The following is an 18,413-nucleotide window of genomic DNA, read 5'->3' as shown; positions in this document are numbered from 1 at the left end:
CAAAGAGCAGAGGCCTAGTAGAGAGTCAATGTGAATGTGATTATTAACCTAGTGGCAGATGTAGTGGGCTCAGAAAAGTTTGAATTATTTTGTCTTCGGCAGATTGAGAGGCTACTTAATACTATGTCTCGGTTTGGTTAAGTCTCGCGGCGGAGATTTTTAGACTAATCCGAAGTCTAACAGAATGCTTTGTGCAAGATCAAATTTACATCCGCCAGGTTTAGTAGTGTAAACAATTCTTTCAACGCAACCGAATCAGCGTGCAAAGAAAGTTGTGTCCAATAGCCCGGGGCTAGTGGATTTTGCTACCAGGTTAGTGAATTCTGTTTTTAATTTGCCCGATGGGCAAGCGAAGTTTTCTGGGAAATTCAAATAGTAGAAGAACTGTAGTCAATCCTGCTCATCGAAACTTTTTTTTGCGCGGGTTAAAATGACTCTGGGCTGGTAAAACTGACTTTCTTTTCACCCTGATCTGTATACTTTTTCGCCTGCGATCATGCCAAAGAGAGCTTGTTACAGGCGTTTAGATAGTGGTAGGCTATTCACTGACCACCTGTTTTCTCTCGAGTCGTCGAGCGCAGAAGAAAAGAATACAAAGGAAAACGAAAACAGAGTAATTCAAGACATGAGTTCCATTTTATTTCAGGATTTGAGGCAAACTGACGATCACGATGTATTTCATGTAACATCAAATAAAACTGTGACATTGTACCTGCCTATTAAATTTCACATATGAGGCCACATTCCACATGAATGCAAGCAATCGCGCAAAGGAGGGTAGCACTTTAAAAGGCTTTTAGAGGACTCAGTTAGTCACACTTGTTAAGACCAAACATTGTTTTTTACAAAACGAACCAAAAGCGTGGAGCGATGTTACCTATAGCCTTATTACCGCACCATCGTCCGCAATCGTGTCGATCGCCTTGTGGAATGATTGTGCCTGGATCGATCGAAATAATCCAAACGAAATCAGCCGATATATTAACAGATATGATACTTCAATCAAGATCGTCCCGCATAGCATGCAGCTCGTGGTGCCACTTGATTTTGAACATTGTGACTTTCTTTCTATGGTAGACAAGAGTACAGACCATGGAAAATTGGCCTCAATTTGTTTACTCGATCGTCTGCACACATTTTCAGACATTTTGAGACGACTGGCGCCATTGAGGCGATCAGGCTTAAGGCAACAAGAGGTGTGTGTATGGAAACTCACGTCACGTTTAATAACAAATATCGATAAACGTAACGAGAGTTTTTCACTCCTAGAGTTGATGTACTGTGCAATTATCCGCGTCAGTTATATTCACGTTACCGCAATAACGTTGTCATAGAAAAATGAAGGGAAAATGCGACGGATGTAGCAAATGCATGCACCCTATAGTGGTAAGCGTTTAATTAACTTTAAATTAATTCCTTTTTAGCTTTTTACTTTCTTTCATTTTTCCTTTTAGCATTTTTCTCTGACTGCGTTAAAAATGATATAATTAGGTCTATGACTCAGTAAAAAGAACGATTCCAAACAACTCCTCTTGCTCACTATATAAAAACCCCGTGACCTCAAAAACAGTGCGTAAGAGTGGAATATGCTTCGTGCTTAAAAATAAATTGAAAAAGCTATCCACCGACACTCCATTTGTACACTCCCCCACCCCAGTCACTTCCCCTACACAGTGATATTAATATCTCAGTGAACAACGCCGACATTCAAGCCGTTTTTAAGCGTCATATTAATAAACTGCTGTCGCAGTTTCTCTCGAAGTTTGAGTCGCTGTTGAGAGACAGACGAGTGATTGGCCTTGAACCGGAGAATTTCCTGCTCTGATATACAAAGGTCTTCCTCGGAAGAAACATAACCCTGAGAAAAGACATGAACAAAAATGAAGTTAATCACTTGTTTTTGCAGAAAACATAACTTAGCCTGCAGAACAGGCGTTTTTTTTTTTTTTTAACAAAAAGGCGACCTAAAGGCACATTCATCGCGGCTGCCATCATAAAAGCAACTAAACTCTCCCTTAGAGTGTTTTTTGACTCGCTCCAACTCTGTCAGTTTCAACGTCAAATCATTCGCTCCGTAACATACGCCTGCTTTGCAGGCTAAATATAACTTGACTGTTGCCCTTGTGATCTCCTTACGTCTCGTTTCTTCGATGTGTAAGTTCACAAAGAAACATTCCGGGACCCAGTGGGCAATTGTAACAACTATTGTTACAAATGGCCGGTGTACAAACAACCTGTCATGTAACAGAGTCTACCTTGTACTCCTCTAGAAATCAAATGTAACCTATGGTCAGGTCGGAAGGAGACCTTTAAAGGAGCGGTGTCACGAAATGTATCGATATTCAAACAGTGGAAACTACCACCAAATAAAACATAAAAATAACTGCTCACAATAACGAAAGAAGGTATAAATAACACAGCATACTGTATAAACAAGAAGGTACGGATGGAAAAATTTGAACGGATTAAAACGGGATTCCGATAGCGGTTTTTGAAAACATGTTAACAGTTTTTCAAAGCTCATTACTGTTGCTCGTGATTTTTGACACAATGCTTAAGAGACATTTGTAAAAAGACGAACTCTCCTTTCACACCTCTCGTGGCCTGCAAACACAGGCTTATTTGATACATTTTCGGCGGAGAGGGACGACAGCCAGAATTACGAATACGCCTACGTCATTCGCCGCCTCCCCCGCCTCCCGCACCAGACGCGCGCGTGGTTATTTTTCCCTCACACGCGTTTCGCTTGACGGATAGCTTGCGTAGCATTGGGAGCACTACTGAGCGGCGAAGCCCCAACCTCCTCGCGATTTCTCGGCCTCCGCCCGCCAGACCGCCCACCTATATTACTTAGCGCGCCCAACCAAAACCGCCATACTACGCAGGCTATTTGACGGACGGAGTCGTTTAAAATTACTCTGAAACTACTTAACTATCGGTCACAACGATCGCTTACCGGTGACCCTGTTCCACCATCTTGCCACCCCATTAATTTCAACAGCCGTTTTTCCTCATCATCAATACGCTCTGGAGGTTTCTCTTGTTTCTCGTGAGTTGGAGAATTTTGCTACAAAGAAGCAAGCGAGGTCGTTCAATTACAAATTAGCTACACAGTTAACTCTCACACCAGTGCTTATCCTAGCCCCCATATCCAAATGAAAATCAGCAATCATGCCAATAAACAAATAAACAATCAATGCCAATACCTACACAGGTAGCCCATGCTCGAAATATAAGCATCGGCGAACATCGACATTGTTGCACAACATTTGAAATATAAGGATTTGTATGGAAAATAAAACCTATCGTTTCCGTAACCTACGAAAATGAAAGGGTTTCAATAAAAAACAGCTTACCTTACATAAAATGTGTGTTTACGTCTCTCCAGTGTGGTCCATGGGCCGATTTATGGCCGTTTAATGGGTTGTAGTGTAAACGGAAACAGTTTACCGTACAACCCCTAAAACGACCATAAATCGACCCATGGACCACCCAGGAGAGACGTAACACACATTTTATGTAAGGTAAGCGGCTTTTTTTTTGTTGAAATCCTTTCATTTTCGTAGGTTACGGAAACGATAGGTTTTTTTCCCATACAAATCCTTATATTTCGAAATCAATGTTACGCAACAATGCCGATGTTCGCCAATGCTCATATTTCGAGCTTGGGCTCCATGTGATAACTACAGTACATTTTGCGACAGTACATGTCCTCTTAAACAGTTGGCTTGAAATTAAAAAAATGTTTGTTTGTTTGTCGGTACACACTAGGCTACAAGTTGCAGCAACACGTCGCGGCGACTGATTACTCCATGTGTACAGGTCGGGCGACTAGTTGCAGCAGCATGTCGCTGCGACGTGTGGCCGCGACAAATCGCTTCGTGAGTGGTGGAGAATTTTTGTGAAAATCTTTGTCTCCGCAACAGAAGTTTTTCGCTGCAACAAGTCGCAAAAAAAATTTGCGGCGACAAAATTCTGTTGCAGCGACAAAGATTTTCACAAAACTCTCCAGCACACACGAAGCGATTTGTCGCTGCAACGCGTCGCCGCGACATGTTGCTGCAACTTGCCGCCTAGTGTGTACCGACCTTAACCCTTCCAGTACTTCCAAGATGTGTGGCACTGTCGTAATAGACTCGGTAACCCTTTTCCGAGAGGAAGCGTACATGCTCACTTGTTTAGGTTTTGTTAGTAACTGAAAAATGACTCAAATAATTTCTAACCTTCTTCTCTTTATTCTTGCTCTTCTTTCTTCTGCTTTTCCCATTACTGCATTGAGGGGATCCTCCACTGCTGGGGCTCCCAGATAACTGACAATCAGAACATGAATCTTCATCTTCAGCCCCTACTCCACAAGGATCTTTCGTATGACTAACCTGATGAAGTCCTCCAGACCATTTATTGAGCTCTGCCACATATCTGTGGGGACCGACAAACACAGACGTTATGACATCTTCTCTTAATCATGAAAAACACCTAAATTACAGCAGGCTACAAGAAGAAGACTCCTTTAGACTGCACGGAGGCTAAATTATATTATTAAAAACTGAATCATTGGAAAATGCAATTCTAGAGCTCTGGGCCCAGTTGTTCGAAGGCTGATTAGCGCTTATCCCGGGGTTAAATTTAACCCGAGTTTCTGTTTCTTTTTTTCAAAAGGATTTTCTCGGTTAATTTTCTCTGTTATTTTTGGAGCTTCCAATCGTCAACTTGTGGACAAAAAGAATTAAAACTGAAAAGCTTCTTAAGCTTTCAAATTTGAATTCAAATCTCGCACTAACCCTGGGTTATCTTAACCCAGCTTTGAACAAATCGGCCCTGATTGGCTTAGCCATCATGGTATATACCATGCTCTCCAAATATGGTAACTGCACGCGTCTGCTCAAAATTAAAAACAGGCTGAAGCACTCATTCGGGTGTAAATTTGGGCGCCCGTCGAGTTTTCACGGGTATAAATTTATCGTTACCCCTTTCTTGTTGCACGGCCGCCGCGTACGTTAATATAAAACCTAGTCAACGGAAAAACCCGGTGACCAAATTTGAAAACCGCACAAGCTATTAAGGCCAAAGGATGGCAAAATCATCACAAATTACATCCTAAAGGCCCTAAAGGACAACAGCTCCCAAATGAGACACTCACCCACAGTCACCATTCCTGTAACCATTTCTCTTTGACTTGCTTTGCTCACAGTTACTCAAATCTTCACAGCTACAAGGCGATTCACCGCTATCAACATCATCTTCATAATCTTCACAACTGTCTCTATGACCATTTAATTCCTCTGTCTCTTCAACTCTCTCAATCACACAAACTTCTTCCTTTGCAGATTCTTCCTCTTTCAGTTCATTATTTGTTGACAGAGTTATTTGTGAATGACATTTACATTTCCCCTTCCGCTTTGCTTTCTTTTTTAACCGTTTCTGCTCTCGTTTCAGTTCCTTTGCTCTTTCAGCCTCAGAAATCTCCTCTACGACTTGTTCTAGCCGTGAAATTCCTTGCTTTTCTTCAACAGCAACCTGTTAAGATAAACATAGTGGTGAGCAAATGACTTGCATTCTAACAGGAGGGAGGAGCGCTTACCGGTCATTTCGATACAAAGTCGTTTCGCTAAACGTTGATTCAATCGAGGTGTAACTAGTTTCATGTACTTGGCTTAAAAAAGGAGGAATATTCACCACGCATGTTTATCTTGGTCAGGCGCGAACTATGCTTTGAGTAATCAAAATTTTAATGTGCAATTTCATTGCTTGAGTTCGCATCGAAATGACCGCTTTCAAGCTGAAATGACCGCTTTCAATACGTCGTAAAATGGAGGTCTCAGTTTTGAGTCCCGCTCTGACCACTAGATGGTGCTGTTTCAACGCTTGCCGGTCGTTTAGCTACAAAGACATTTCGCTACAAGTCGTTTCGCAGCAGAGTCCTTTCGTTTTCATGATGCAGCGAAACGACTTGTAGCGAAACGACTTAGCAGTGAAACGACCAGATACCGTTTCAACTCGTCGGCCATCCCTATAAATAGCTTACTGGTTTGCCTCCTGCCAATCTGGGGTTATCAATATTGTCATGTTTGTTTATTTAATTGAGTTCATTTGAGAAAGTGCGCGTGAAAAACGCCAGAGCAACTATGTACAATTTCACTAAAATCATAGCAGTTACAGTCTTTCACTCCTGAAACGTGAACTGTTACCTGTAAAAACACCTTTGACTGGTTGAAAACATAAGCATTTACAGGTATTTTGCTGACTTACCTCAAAACTTTTTCTTAGTGCATCAATCCCTAGATAAAACAGCATTTGCCAAGTTTGTTCCTCTGCCCTAAGTTTCTGCCAAAGCCTGTGAAGTCTTTCCCAAAGGTGAATGCCAAGACACGTCAACACCTTCAAAGAAGGAGACAAAATAATTTTTACCAATTTCAATTCTGCTCACAGGACTCATAGGGAAGGATATTTAAACGAAGTTTAGCCAGTGTTTAACAAAACCGCGTTCTAAGCCATTTTCAGTTTGCCAAACGCTTTTATCAAAACACCGTTTATCGTGAACAGTTTTATGAAAGCATAAAGTATAGACTACAACAAAATGGCTTTAAGGAGTGGTACAAGTCAAGTGCTCATAACTGAGCACTTCAGACTTTGTTTGATGGAGTCAGACCTAAAACAACTTTTTAATCATACCTCTTCCTGGGCAATGTCCAATGTCTTGGCATGTCTTTCTCTTCTTCTGAAATAAAAGCAATGCCGGTTAGGCAATGTATTAAAAGACAGTGGTGGTCCGCATCACTAATACATATAAGAATGGTGCGTGGACCTGCTTTTTTGCAATTAATTTTTATTACAGCAAACTATTACTAGACTATCATGGCTTCTTCAAATTGCCCCGTCAACAATCTTATTCATTGAGAGAGGGACATTGATTCAATGTCCTCAGTTTAAAACAAAAAAAAATTGTTTGTGCAGTAACCAATGGAAGACAGTTTGACAATTTTCATTTCCATACCACCACTTTAAGTTGTTCTGCACCTTGTGTGAAGTCCTTGGGCTGCATGGCAGGTACTCAAAAGTAAGTGGGGAAGGACTGGGCTCAAAATAAGCCCCGTTTGGTAATCCGCGACAAGTAGCAACCCTCAAAGTTGTGACCATTTTGGTTCCCGTGGCGACTAAAATTTTGACATTGGCGACTTGATTCGCAAAAAAATTTCCTAAAACCAAAAGAGTTGGGTACCAAATGGCGACTGAGTAAAAACTTTAACTTGGAGGGTTGAGTAGATGTCCTTGCTGGACAAGTAACTTTCAAAGCTTACTCGTCCAATGCTGAAAGGTTCAAGCAAGTCATGCTCTAACAAAATCATTACCTAACAAGAGCAAGAGATGGTCCCAGACAAGCTGGAACAGTCTTTTCGCGAGCCATGAAGCGGAAAAATAGATGCAAGAGAACATGAGGAGACACATTCAACTCAAAGCTGAAGCAGCTGACTTACCCTCCAGCAAGCTCTGGCTCTGCCCGTCCAATAAGATGTGCAATATAGTCAGTATCACAAAGTACATGGACATGCCGCTCTTGAGGACAACTTTTGAGCCCATCATACAATGCTGCACAATACCTGGAAAAAGAAACAAAGCCAATGAGTACATAAACTTGACTAGAGTTTACAGATGGTAACTCTGATCAAGCAGTGGCCTGCTCCACTTCCAGTTGAAATTAAAGGGGCTATCACCATTTGCTATCTTTTAAAAAAGCTACTGCATTTTCCCCAATAATTGAATTCCACAAATCAAATAATGATCCCCTATAGACTATATTTAAGTATTAAAACTGTTTTCTTTTAACTGTTGCATTGGTTGGCAAGGATGGACGGGGATTGAAACCTAAAAAAGGTGTGCTGAGTTCTTCACGTTTTAATACCATACCTGCAAAGATCACCACAAAAAATATTGTTACTGCTCCTCAGGGTTGTCACTAAGATTTCAAGTTTCCGGGTAAAAACAACAAGTAGGTGGGTAATCAAACACCTACGGGTTTCTTTTGGTTTCAATTTTCTTCTATTTTCCAATAAAAGTAGCCAAGGGCCATACTAATGGTAGCTAGAAGGGGAAATCCGCGGCCCCTGGCTCTTAATGACAGCCCTGGCTCCCTGATGAAATTTGTTTGATATCTACTTCGGAATCCAACAAGGGCATCTTGTATGGATAAGGGCACTGAATAATGACTTCAGCACAAAATAGACCTAAAATGGTAATATCTTTGTGACATAGTCCCTTTAAGAAATGAAAAACTGGATATACCTTACAAAAGTCAGCTAACAGTCTTACCCTTTTTCACTAGGTCCATCTAAATCACCAGCCAAAATACTGTAGGCCCTTAGAACTTTTGATTTACATTCTGTACAAAACCTAGAGCAATAAAAACCAATGAGAAATAAAAGCACTACTTTTACAACAATGACAACAGTGTTATAAAATGTCAATAATTTATTGCCAAATGGATGAAGGAAAATGCCCATTACCAGCATTTCAAATTATTATTCAGTCAATAAGAGTCTTGAAATATAAAAATACTATATAATACACAGGAAAGCATTATTAGATTAACAGAAAATCTGCAGTTACTGATGTTGTGCATCAGTGGGTGCTATTCTGCAATGATGTTATAGTTCTAACAATAAATTATTTGTTAGAACTATAACATCAGATCAAACAGGAACTTATAAATTTCTTTACTAACCTATGCTTTCTCAGATAATTCTCCAATGTGTCAAGAAGAGCATCTGAATCGATTAACACAACCTAGAAAAAATAAAAGAGGTACAATATATGAGAAGGAAAAGTGGAAGAGATTTACAGAAGAAAAGGTCGCCATAAAGAGTATGGCAAAGTTTAACCATACCTCATCTCGACATTCCTGTGACAATAAATCCCACACATCTATCCAGCTTCTATTTAAGAAATCAATAAAATGACATCATAAGTATTTAAAAACAATTAGTAATTAATGATTATTTTCCTTCCAAGTTTCACTACCAAACTACATGCATTAGAAATAATTTATTACAGTCTTGACCACTGCCTTACCCTGATGGCCTTGACTTGTGTGTTTCCAATGAATGAAGAGGACACCGTCTGCAAAATAAAAATTAAGGGGTATCTTCTACTTAAAGAGAAACTCAACTTCTCAAAGGCTATGCTCTTTTAAGTGTTACAGCAGGGTTGTCACTAAGATTTCAAGTTGCCAGGTAAATACAACTAGTAGGCGGGGAATCAAACAGCTGGGGATTTCTTTTGGTCCTATTTTTCTTCTATTTTCCAATAAAAGTAGCCGGGGTAAATCGACAGCCCCCATCTCTTAATGACAGCCCTGCACAGGATACCTAGAGTCATGCAGTTAAACAGTTATGCTAAAGTGAAAGAAGGTTTTCAGTCAGTTGAATAAAAAATAATTGTTTTTTCTAGGTCCTTGGACACTGCTGGAGCACATTTAGCAAGGGGCACCCAACGTCAATTTTCAGAAAATATCTGTTCGGAAGACGATTTGAGATCTAGAGTTTTCGGAACATTTGTTGTAAAATTTCCTGCTTGCCTGCCTCTCCTAGGATTTTCGAACATTCAAAAAATGGTATAGTTGCCCATTTTTAACTGATTTTTACCCTAAGAAGGTCACCTAGAATTTTCGGGAGCCTTTTTTCTGGCTGAAATTTTCGAAAAGGTACGTTTTGATCCCTATAATTTTTGGATCACCAGACTTTCAGCTAGGAATTCTGAAGAGATGAAAAATTTTTAGGGGATAAAAATATGCCTATATCTAAAACCGTTTAAATACTAAAATACGTTTAACAATGCTATGTTTAAGTGGTTTTGAACTATATTCTCATTGGGTGCCCCTGATTTAGCCTCTTTACAAAACAAGAATGGTAATTATTGTTGTTGTTGCTGTTTTCTTTAAATCGGAAACGCTACATACCTGTTACGTCTGCACTTAGGAATGGATTCAACCATCTCATTTAGTCTGGAACTAAAAGAAACAAATTAAGCCATTAGGTTACAAAATCTAGATTCCAGGCATCATTTATAGTCTTTCTGTCAATCATAGCATCCTCATGGCAACCCCATCAGTTTGCAAAATAACATTGGCAAAAATACTCCAAAGCTGAGGAATATGATAACATTGTGGAAGGTTAAATAATGCAAGGTATACTGAACATTACAAGTGAGAAAAATAGCGAAAGAAATTAGACACAAGTTAATATCTGTAAGTAGCCATGTAAAATATTAGGAAACTTAATGTGTTTTAATGATTAAAAGGTGATGAGGTTATTTAAATGCTTATTAAACTCATCGCTAATGATGAGCTTGGGAGCTGGTGCCTTAAAGGTTAGTGGGGGGCCAAATGCAATAAGCAGAGAGGAGGTATATGCCAGGAACACAAGATGATTAGGCTTAGAATAAAATACAATACAGCAAGAACAAAATAGAAAGAACAGCACTGCAGTTAGTTGTATAGCTTCATTATTAAATAAGTAACATCATAAGCAAAAGAACTATTTTCAGATTTACTTACCCATGTATGTAAAAGAGTGCATAAACAAGTTTTGGATCCTGAAGGAAAGGACCCTCAATGGTCAAAACTAGAAAAAAGAAAAAAGAAATTAATCCATCATGTTACTCCTTTGCTTTTCTCTATTTTTATTATTAAACACAGCATTTGCAAGGTATTTCAGACAATCAACACTTTTGCTGCTGGATAAGGAACTTTATTATTCCACTTCAGTCACAAGAGTACAAATAACGCTAAAAACGAGTACAAATACTGGTACCTCACAGTACAGTCAACTCTCTCATAAGCTACCACCCTTAGTGCACTACAAAGAGGTTGCTTACAGGAGGTTGTCGTGCATGGGAAAGATAACAAAACAAGCTCAAATCGAACTGATTACCATAATTTTACATAAAGTTATTACCTTAAAAGCTAAAACTTGGGCAAATAGATAACTGGCAATATACTTGATTATTAGCTCAATTTATAACATGCAGAATTTCAGTGATGCTTTCAGTTTGTTAAAATTGATAAAATGAACTTGACAAGTTAGTGGCATAACTTGTAACAAAATAAGCATTGCATTTATTTTCTTAACGGATCCACTTTTAAGTACAAAATTCAAAACAAACGGCAAAAATTGTTCCTGCTTTCTGAAATTTACCATAGTTAATGATATGCAATGGTTACGGAGGCCTAAATACTAATATAACTAACTGACTAATATAAGGGTTCAGTCACAGTGCAAGGTCAGGGGGTTCCCAGCAAAGTGCTGTATGCTGCAGAACAGGTTCAGTTTTGCTGGCTTTCATAATCAGTCTCCTCCAAGGCTCTTATAACTATGACTAGACCAAAGCATTGCACAGTCTGCCCAAAATTGTCACAATTAAGTGATGGGTCAATAATAACAACAGTGAGATTACATTGTATTTCCAATTTCCATCAAATAAAGGCCTCAGGTCAGAACAACTTACTTCCACTGTTTGTAATCATTAAGGGTTCCAAGGCTGGTTGCCCAGATTTTACTAACTGGTTGTATAATCGCTCCATACTGTGCATAAACAACAGAATAATGTGATAAGTAAAGATTGTTTAGAGAACAAAAATCATCCAGACAGGATGTTACTTTTAACTTAATTCAAGGCATTTACAAAAGACAAAACTTCTTTAATCTCAAAAAGATATACAGTTGAACATCCATGCAACAGTACACTGTCTTGATCAGGTTTTCTGCTCCCTTCCACTTGGTATAAAGAGTAATACACTGATCATGTAGTATTTTAAATTGGTGGGATAGCATATGTAAAAATACAGGCCCCAGTTGCTCACTGGATAAATCTCTATCCAGTGTATAACATAATTGGTTTCCCTAACACTCATCCACTGGAAGGTGATTTATCTGGTGAATAATGCTACCCAGCTTTTGAACAACTGGGGCCAGGTGAGGAATGACTTCAGAATACCCAGTCCACTAAATGTCTTACTAGTTTGCTTATAGAAAGAGGTATATAGCTAGTGCTCCCACAAGGACAGGGTGCAAAGAAAGTCAAAACGTTTTGATGAGCAGATGGATTTCACAGTTCTTCTGTAATTTGAATTCCTCAAAAAACTTCACTTGCCCATCTGGCAAGTTAAGAACAGAATTTACTAGCCCGATAGCAAAATCCACTAGCCCCAGGCTGTCGGACACTATTTTCTTTGAAGGAGCAGTTTTTTAAAGTTAGATATTAAGTGGGCCAGGTATTATGTAATTTAGTCCCATGAAAATCACAGAATAAATGGAAATAACAAGATACTTGCAAACTTATTTAATATAAGGCACTGGGTTGTGTTTGAAATAAAAGTGCAATATCAAATAAGCATATTCCTACATTACATAACAAATCCCACAACAAAGGTTGTTACACATTTTCCAAAAAACTTAAGCTTACTTATATTGGCAACGTAGCGAAGCCATTTAAGACAAATTTAAGAAATCTAAAGTGATACTTACCGAGATTTGCTTGTAATAGTGAATAATTAATTTCAAAACGATGAGGAAATATTATACAAAAAGAGAAAATCCTTGCCTTCTACGACATCCCACGCACGGAACAGAGAGGGACAGGAAGGAAAAGACATCTTTCTTTCGCACCATAGTTGCCACAGCGAGATCATCTGAACTTAAACATTGAAATCTCTGCAAAACAAAACGAAATTAGATCGGAATGTTTACTTCCTGGCAACTGAATTGCCAGAGAGTGCTCATATCCAACTGGAGACTCAGACAGTCAGCTTGAACTCGACACATCACACAGATAGTATCTGATCTCGCGATTAGCCATGACATTTATATGGTCGACTATTCAAGCTAACTATTCACTCGATCCAGAGTAAACACGAATGGCAACTTCTCATGTCGTATTTTCGCTTAGGTTTGCTAATCAGTATATCGTAAAAAAACTCACTTCATGCAGGTTTACGAATATTTCATTTGATTTGATTTTTATCAAAACTACTGGGTAACCATTTATTAAATTTAACCTTGGAAAAGACAACTCTGCTAAACGTCGCTACACCAGCTAAAGATTCGTTTCTAGCAGGTTTAAATACACTTGACAAAAGGGGAACTTAGCCTGAAATTTTTCAAAATATTCAAGCTTTAACGCTAAGTTATTCACTGACCTTGTTAAATACTTGAAGTTCGTCTTCGTTTACTTGGCGAGTAGAAATGACAGTTTCAGGAATTTCCATTACCATCTGAGCAAGAAAGGACAAGAAACTTCAGGCAAAATTCACGGAAAATAAATTGTCAGAAGGCGACTGGCACAATGTACAATACCGTTAACGTGTCTTCAATATTTAGAGGGATTTGTCTCCGCTCGAATGCGAAGTCAGCTTCATCTCGACACACCGCTACAAGTTTCGCCATTTTATCCAATCTGTCTTGCTTAGACGGACACCACAAAACTTCTGTTAAATCAGAGGAATTCGATAAAACTCGAGAAGTGCAATGCACTTCGTATAAATGTGTTCCTTGGTGAAAATGTCAACGTAAATATTCCCTCTTTTGCTTTCGATCCCGTAATCCATCGGCTGCCTCCATCTATACCAGCGAACAGCGCGAGGTGTGCCTTACCCATGCTTCTTCACGATGCCACGTTGATCCTCGAATGAATATCTAATAATATCTAATTACGTTTTAGGGGTGGCCCAGGCTCCCGAAGGGCGCAGCAGAATTCGAGCAGGGGGAGGATTTGGCTCCTTTTTTTTACAGGAAGTTCATAAGTTGTCTACTAAACCATTGTGAAACATGAAAAGCTGCTCCAATATCTCAGAATTAGAAGATAACTAGAGAAATTGCTCAGAACGCAAAAAGTTGCTCGAAATACGAGAAGTTGCCAAAAAGTTGCCGAGCAACTTATGAAAACAAGTTATCTGCTATCTGTTACGAAAAGCCCTATCCAAGCCTACCACCCACCCACGGTACGTAGTGCAACCAAAATAGAACTGATTACTTTGTTGTATGACGTCATATCAACTACGAAAATATAGAGAAGATGGCGACCTACAGCAACGGCTACAATTTTAATCGCAAGACAAATCCATTCGAAGAGGACTCTGACGAAGAATTTGAAAAAGTCAACGGAGATGAATTACGTACTCAAATGCAGCTATCGAGGGAACGAACATTGGACAGCACAAAGCGCTCTTTGGCTCTCATCGAGGACTCGCATGATCTGGCCGTCCGTACAGGCGAGGAACTACAATGCCAAGGAGAACAACTTAATCGGGTAGAGCGCAATCTTGACAAGGTACAAGGCGACATGCGTATTGCCAACAGACACATCAAATCTGTGAACAGTGTATGGGGTGCTATTGGTAATTACTTCAAGAAACCTCCAAAACCCGTTGACAGCACGCCACAATCAAGTCCAAAGTTTGCCTCTGGTATCGCCGACTTGCAAGCTGAATCTTCGCTGTACTACCATTCGAAAGAAGATAAAAACGGCTATGAGGCGGGCCCTAGAGAAAAGGAAAGTTTTCAGAGCAACGTATTCTCGTCCCGTGATCCACGCGAAAGGGAAATAGAGGCTAATCTAGACCTTATTTCTCGAGGGCTTGGACGTTTAAAAGAAGATGCTTTGATCCTTGGCGGTGAAATCGAAAGACAAAATGAACAGTTGGACAGACTGGGCTTTAAAGCAGACGAAGCGTATCAGACGATAGATAAATCAGATAAGAAAATTAGGGGAATATTAAGAAAATAAGTTGTTTCATATGTACACTTTACATAAAATTGGACATAAGTAAGGCCCGGTTCAGACGCCGCTCCACTCATGTGCCGAACCTAACTGAGTTTGGTTCGACTTTGGAGCGACATTGGCGCGACATCTGATTCAGACGGCGCGCCGTGTGTCGAACCTAATCTTTTTTTCATGTAGGGACTTATGGGAAGATTTATAAATTATCATAATGTGTGCATTTGATTTGGCACATGAGAAGAACGCCGTATGAATCACCCCCCGCTCCAATGTCGAATAATGCGACAGACCCTGTCGAACTTAACGTTTTTGCCGCACCAAATCAAAACTGCCATACCAAACTGATTCAGACGCCGCTCTTTTGCCGTACTTAATACCTCAGTTAGGTTCGGCACATGAGTGGAGTGGCGTCTGAACCGGGCCTAATAAGCTTATGCCCCCAAAGATAACAGGTTTTAGTAAAATCCAACTACTGGTCTATTATCAATGCTGCATTCTCATTGGTTGAGCTACTACAAGGCTATATGTTATAGCCCACTAGTAGGGAAAAGCGCGGGCTTTTTGGTGGCAAAAAATGATTAAAGTCTAGCTTTAACTAGCTAAAATTTTTTTATTCTCGATATCTTTGATCAACTAGTTGGATTTTACTAAAACAATTATTCCTCTCACCCTTATGGCCTCTGAGTCAATAGATCATGAGGCTGAAGGCTTGGGCTCAAGGAATAATTGTTAATTACATCAATAAACTTATCAACTAAGACAGAATTAAGTTCTAGGGTAGCAACATTAGCAAGTATCACCATGATTTAGTTATGGTTGAAAATCCAAAAGAAGAGTGTGTCAGTGGAATATCCACTTATTGTGGGCTGGCTGGGGTATTTTGCAGAACATTGAATAGCTGCTGAACAGCAAGTGACACTGACGTTTAATAATTTGGGTTAGAAAACCGAGGAAATCAAGTTCCAGTTCAGTTTGCCCCATGTAATGAACCCAATTGGAACTTCATTCATTCATTTAGTTTCCTAACCCTAACCAATGAAGTTTCAGAGTCTAGGAGTGTTGTATGATGATACTAAAGCGGCTGCGAGGGAGACTAGGTGTTGGGTGGCCATTCAGTGTTCTGCAAAGTAGTTCTATCGAGAGGGGCCTAATCTTTGTAAAGTTACTAATACCTAGTGTGACCCCAAGTGTCTTTGCTAAGGACAGACAGAAAGTTAATAGACTGAAACTTGACAAAGTAGTTCAAATGTCATTTACTCCAACTTGGTGTTTGGAGGATCATTAAATATTTTTTTCTTTCACCTTGGAGAATTGATCTGACTTTCTTGTTTTGTTCAGGGGCCACTTCAGTGCATTGGTGGTCAGCCTTGAAGGGCTTTTACAGGGTCCAGATCAGAGTCAGTGTTATAATATTATTACAAGTCCTTTATAGAACAAACATTTTATTGCTAACTGTTTTTTAGAGCCATAGTGAAATTGCTAGACAGACTGTTCAACCTCTTTAGTGCGTAAAATCAGGATATTTTTTAAACTACCGACAAATCACTTGAGCACCGAGGGTGGAAGCCTCAAGGGGGGTCTGGGGGCATGTTACCCTAGAAAAATTGGAAATTTTGATACTCTCAAAAGCTATTCTTGTGTTTGGAGAGGGCGATTTCTTTCTAAAACATTCGCTACATCGATTGTTTTTAATGCCTTTTTTTTGTGTGTTTTCACATACAAGTACTCAATTTTATTTATATTTCAGGTGGTATATTTAAGTTTTCTTGGTATCAGATTTAAGTACACTCTGTTATGTGTTCTTATGTATTTATCATAAGAATCCATTTGAAAACATCAAACAGATGTCAAAATCGGGATTTTTTCCTATCCCATTCGCATATTGGTCAGGATTTGGGATTTTCAAGCAAAATCAAGAGAATCCCAACGACTAGGGATGGTTGGACAATCTGCTAGATTCTGGGTAACTTCTAGACAGCCACTGAGTTTGTCAGCTTGAGAGGTGATGGAAGTGAATGTTATCAAGGCCATGCTAGCCTGTTCCAGGCTCCGAGATGGTGGTGGAAAGTCGTTCAGTAATAAGAAATGCGAAAAACGCGCGCGTCTTATTTTCGCTTTGCTCGTTTTAATACGTTCCCACTATACTATCTGAGAGCCTGGCACAGGCTAAGGCCATGCATGCTTTGTTAATCAGAGGAAAGTTTTGAGTGTAAGAAAACTATGTATATTTTTTTTGTGTTATTAGCCTAATTTATGCAATACTAAGATTAAGTTTGAGGTCATTTTCTATCCTTAAAGTTGACTTTACTTTAGGTCACTGTTTATAAAAAAGTTTGTCATTGTTATATTGAATCGATGAGAAGATAATGAAAAGAATATTTATGTCAACTATTCCTTCACAAGATCATTTTGAGAAGTTACTATTGAGTGAAAGTTTCATTAAAATCATTTTTCTTTGCTTATGGAACACCATGAAAGACTTTATACAAGTGCCTGTGGTTTAAATAAGGCTTGGTGACCTAATTTGACTAAGTTTGAGTTTGGAGACAGCTGATGCAAACAGCCAATTATGTACATAGCTTGAACCAAACATTGTATTAGGTTATTGAAATTGGGAATATTACAGGATGGGCCAACTCCTGTTCCAATTGTAAGATGCAACACTCCCTGTCTGAAAAAGGTATAACATCAACTAACAAATTGGACATTTTAAGCAAATAAAGATTATGCAATGACAATGACGACAGTGCACACAGATCTAAAAAACGGAATTCAGGAATGATAACAGATTGGCAAATTGAGCAAGTTGCTTACAGTCCTTTCTGCACACTTTTGCATTCTCATTCAATGTTGCATTGTCTTGGCTAAATCTGCCAAATTTTAAAACCCAGACTAAAAGGTGTAAGGGTACAGGATTTAATTTTCTTGAACAAATTACCAGTTATCAAAAATGCTAAGCTGAGTTTATGGTGAATTTACAAGCATTCAAGAATAATCTTAGCTGCCTTTTTCTAGAGTATTTGGAGGGAAACTATAAACACCTTGTTTATTGCAATCAAGAATAATAATTATTATATCAATAATATATCAGTACTCCAAGAACAAGTTATTGGATGCACATTTATTTTATTTCAGTAAGGTTTAACTAAAATATAAAATAGAAAACTTCTTAAAAACAACCAGAGCATTGTTAGTCTCATAAACTAACATTTATAATATTTCAAAATTATTTTTTCTAAAAAATAAAATGAAAGAAAAATGTGATAAATATAAAACTGTAAATAGCAGAAAAAGTTTGAAGTGTAAGAGAAATTAAATTGGTTTTACCAACCATATGAAAGGTTAATAATTAGCTTAATTTTTTTGTTTGATTAAGTGCATGTGGTTAATTTTCTTGATTAAGCAATTACAAAAACACCCTCACATACAATGTAATAGGCTCGATTTCTGCCACTCTCTCGGTCCTCCCTAAGAAGAGACGGCTGGATGCGCGAGTGGGCTATTGTGTTTGTGACATAAATTCAAAATTTAATTTATGTGTCATGACAAAACATTGGAAATGCAACATGTCATTAAATGCTGCACACACTTTGTGCTTTGCCTCATCGCCACTTTGGTATTTGCCATTACATTACCAATGGACT

General features: G+C 38.9%; 2 protein-coding genes across 3 annotated transcripts; one reads left to right on the top strand and one right to left on the bottom strand.

Annotated features, from left to right (window-relative positions):
- Positions 1-617: 617 nt before the first annotated feature.
- Positions 618-13,634, bottom strand: LOC140951757 (gametogenetin-binding protein 2-like). 2 transcript variants are annotated; one of them, XM_073401087.1, is made up of 17 exons: positions 13,347-13,634; positions 13,190-13,264; positions 12,595-12,704; positions 11,500-11,576; positions 10,550-10,616; positions 9,953-10,003; positions 9,067-9,114; positions 8,882-8,930; positions 8,720-8,781; positions 8,308-8,388; positions 7,476-7,598; positions 6,673-6,715; positions 6,250-6,378; positions 5,141-5,517; positions 4,224-4,419; positions 2,957-3,067; positions 618-1,858 (listed from the first exon to the last, which is right to left on the bottom strand). In XM_073401087.1, exons 1-17 carry the CDS (start codon positions 13,434-13,436, stop codon positions 1,688-1,690), a joined length of 1,860 nt encoding a protein of 619 aa, XP_073257188.1. In that variant the 5' UTR covers positions 13,437-13,634; the 3' UTR covers positions 618-1,687. The 2 variants fall into 2 exon arrangements, with proteins under 2 accessions (XP_073257188.1, XP_073257187.1); XM_073401086.1 differs by having other exon boundaries at positions 6,673-6,718; positions 13,347-13,633.
- A 422-nt stretch (positions 13,635-14,056) lies between these two features.
- LOC140952833 (synaptosomal-associated protein 29-like) lies at positions 14,057-17,297 on the top strand. The gene is made up of 2 exons (XM_073402289.1): positions 14,057-16,795; positions 16,941-17,297. Exon 1 carries the CDS (start codon positions 14,065-14,067, stop codon positions 14,773-14,775), a length of 711 nt encoding a protein of 236 aa, XP_073258390.1. The 5' UTR covers positions 14,057-14,064; the 3' UTR covers positions 14,776-16,795; positions 16,941-17,297.
- Positions 17,298-18,413: the final 1,116 nt, after the last annotated feature.

The sequence above is a fragment of the Porites lutea genome, chromosome 11 (genome assembly GCF_958299795.1).
Source record: "Porites lutea chromosome 11, jaPorLute2.1, whole genome shotgun sequence".
NCBI lineage: Eukaryota > Metazoa > Cnidaria > Anthozoa > Scleractinia > Poritidae > Porites > Porites lutea.
Note: the sequence above shows the minus strand (reverse complement) of the source record. Positions and strands in the feature narration are given on the sequence as shown.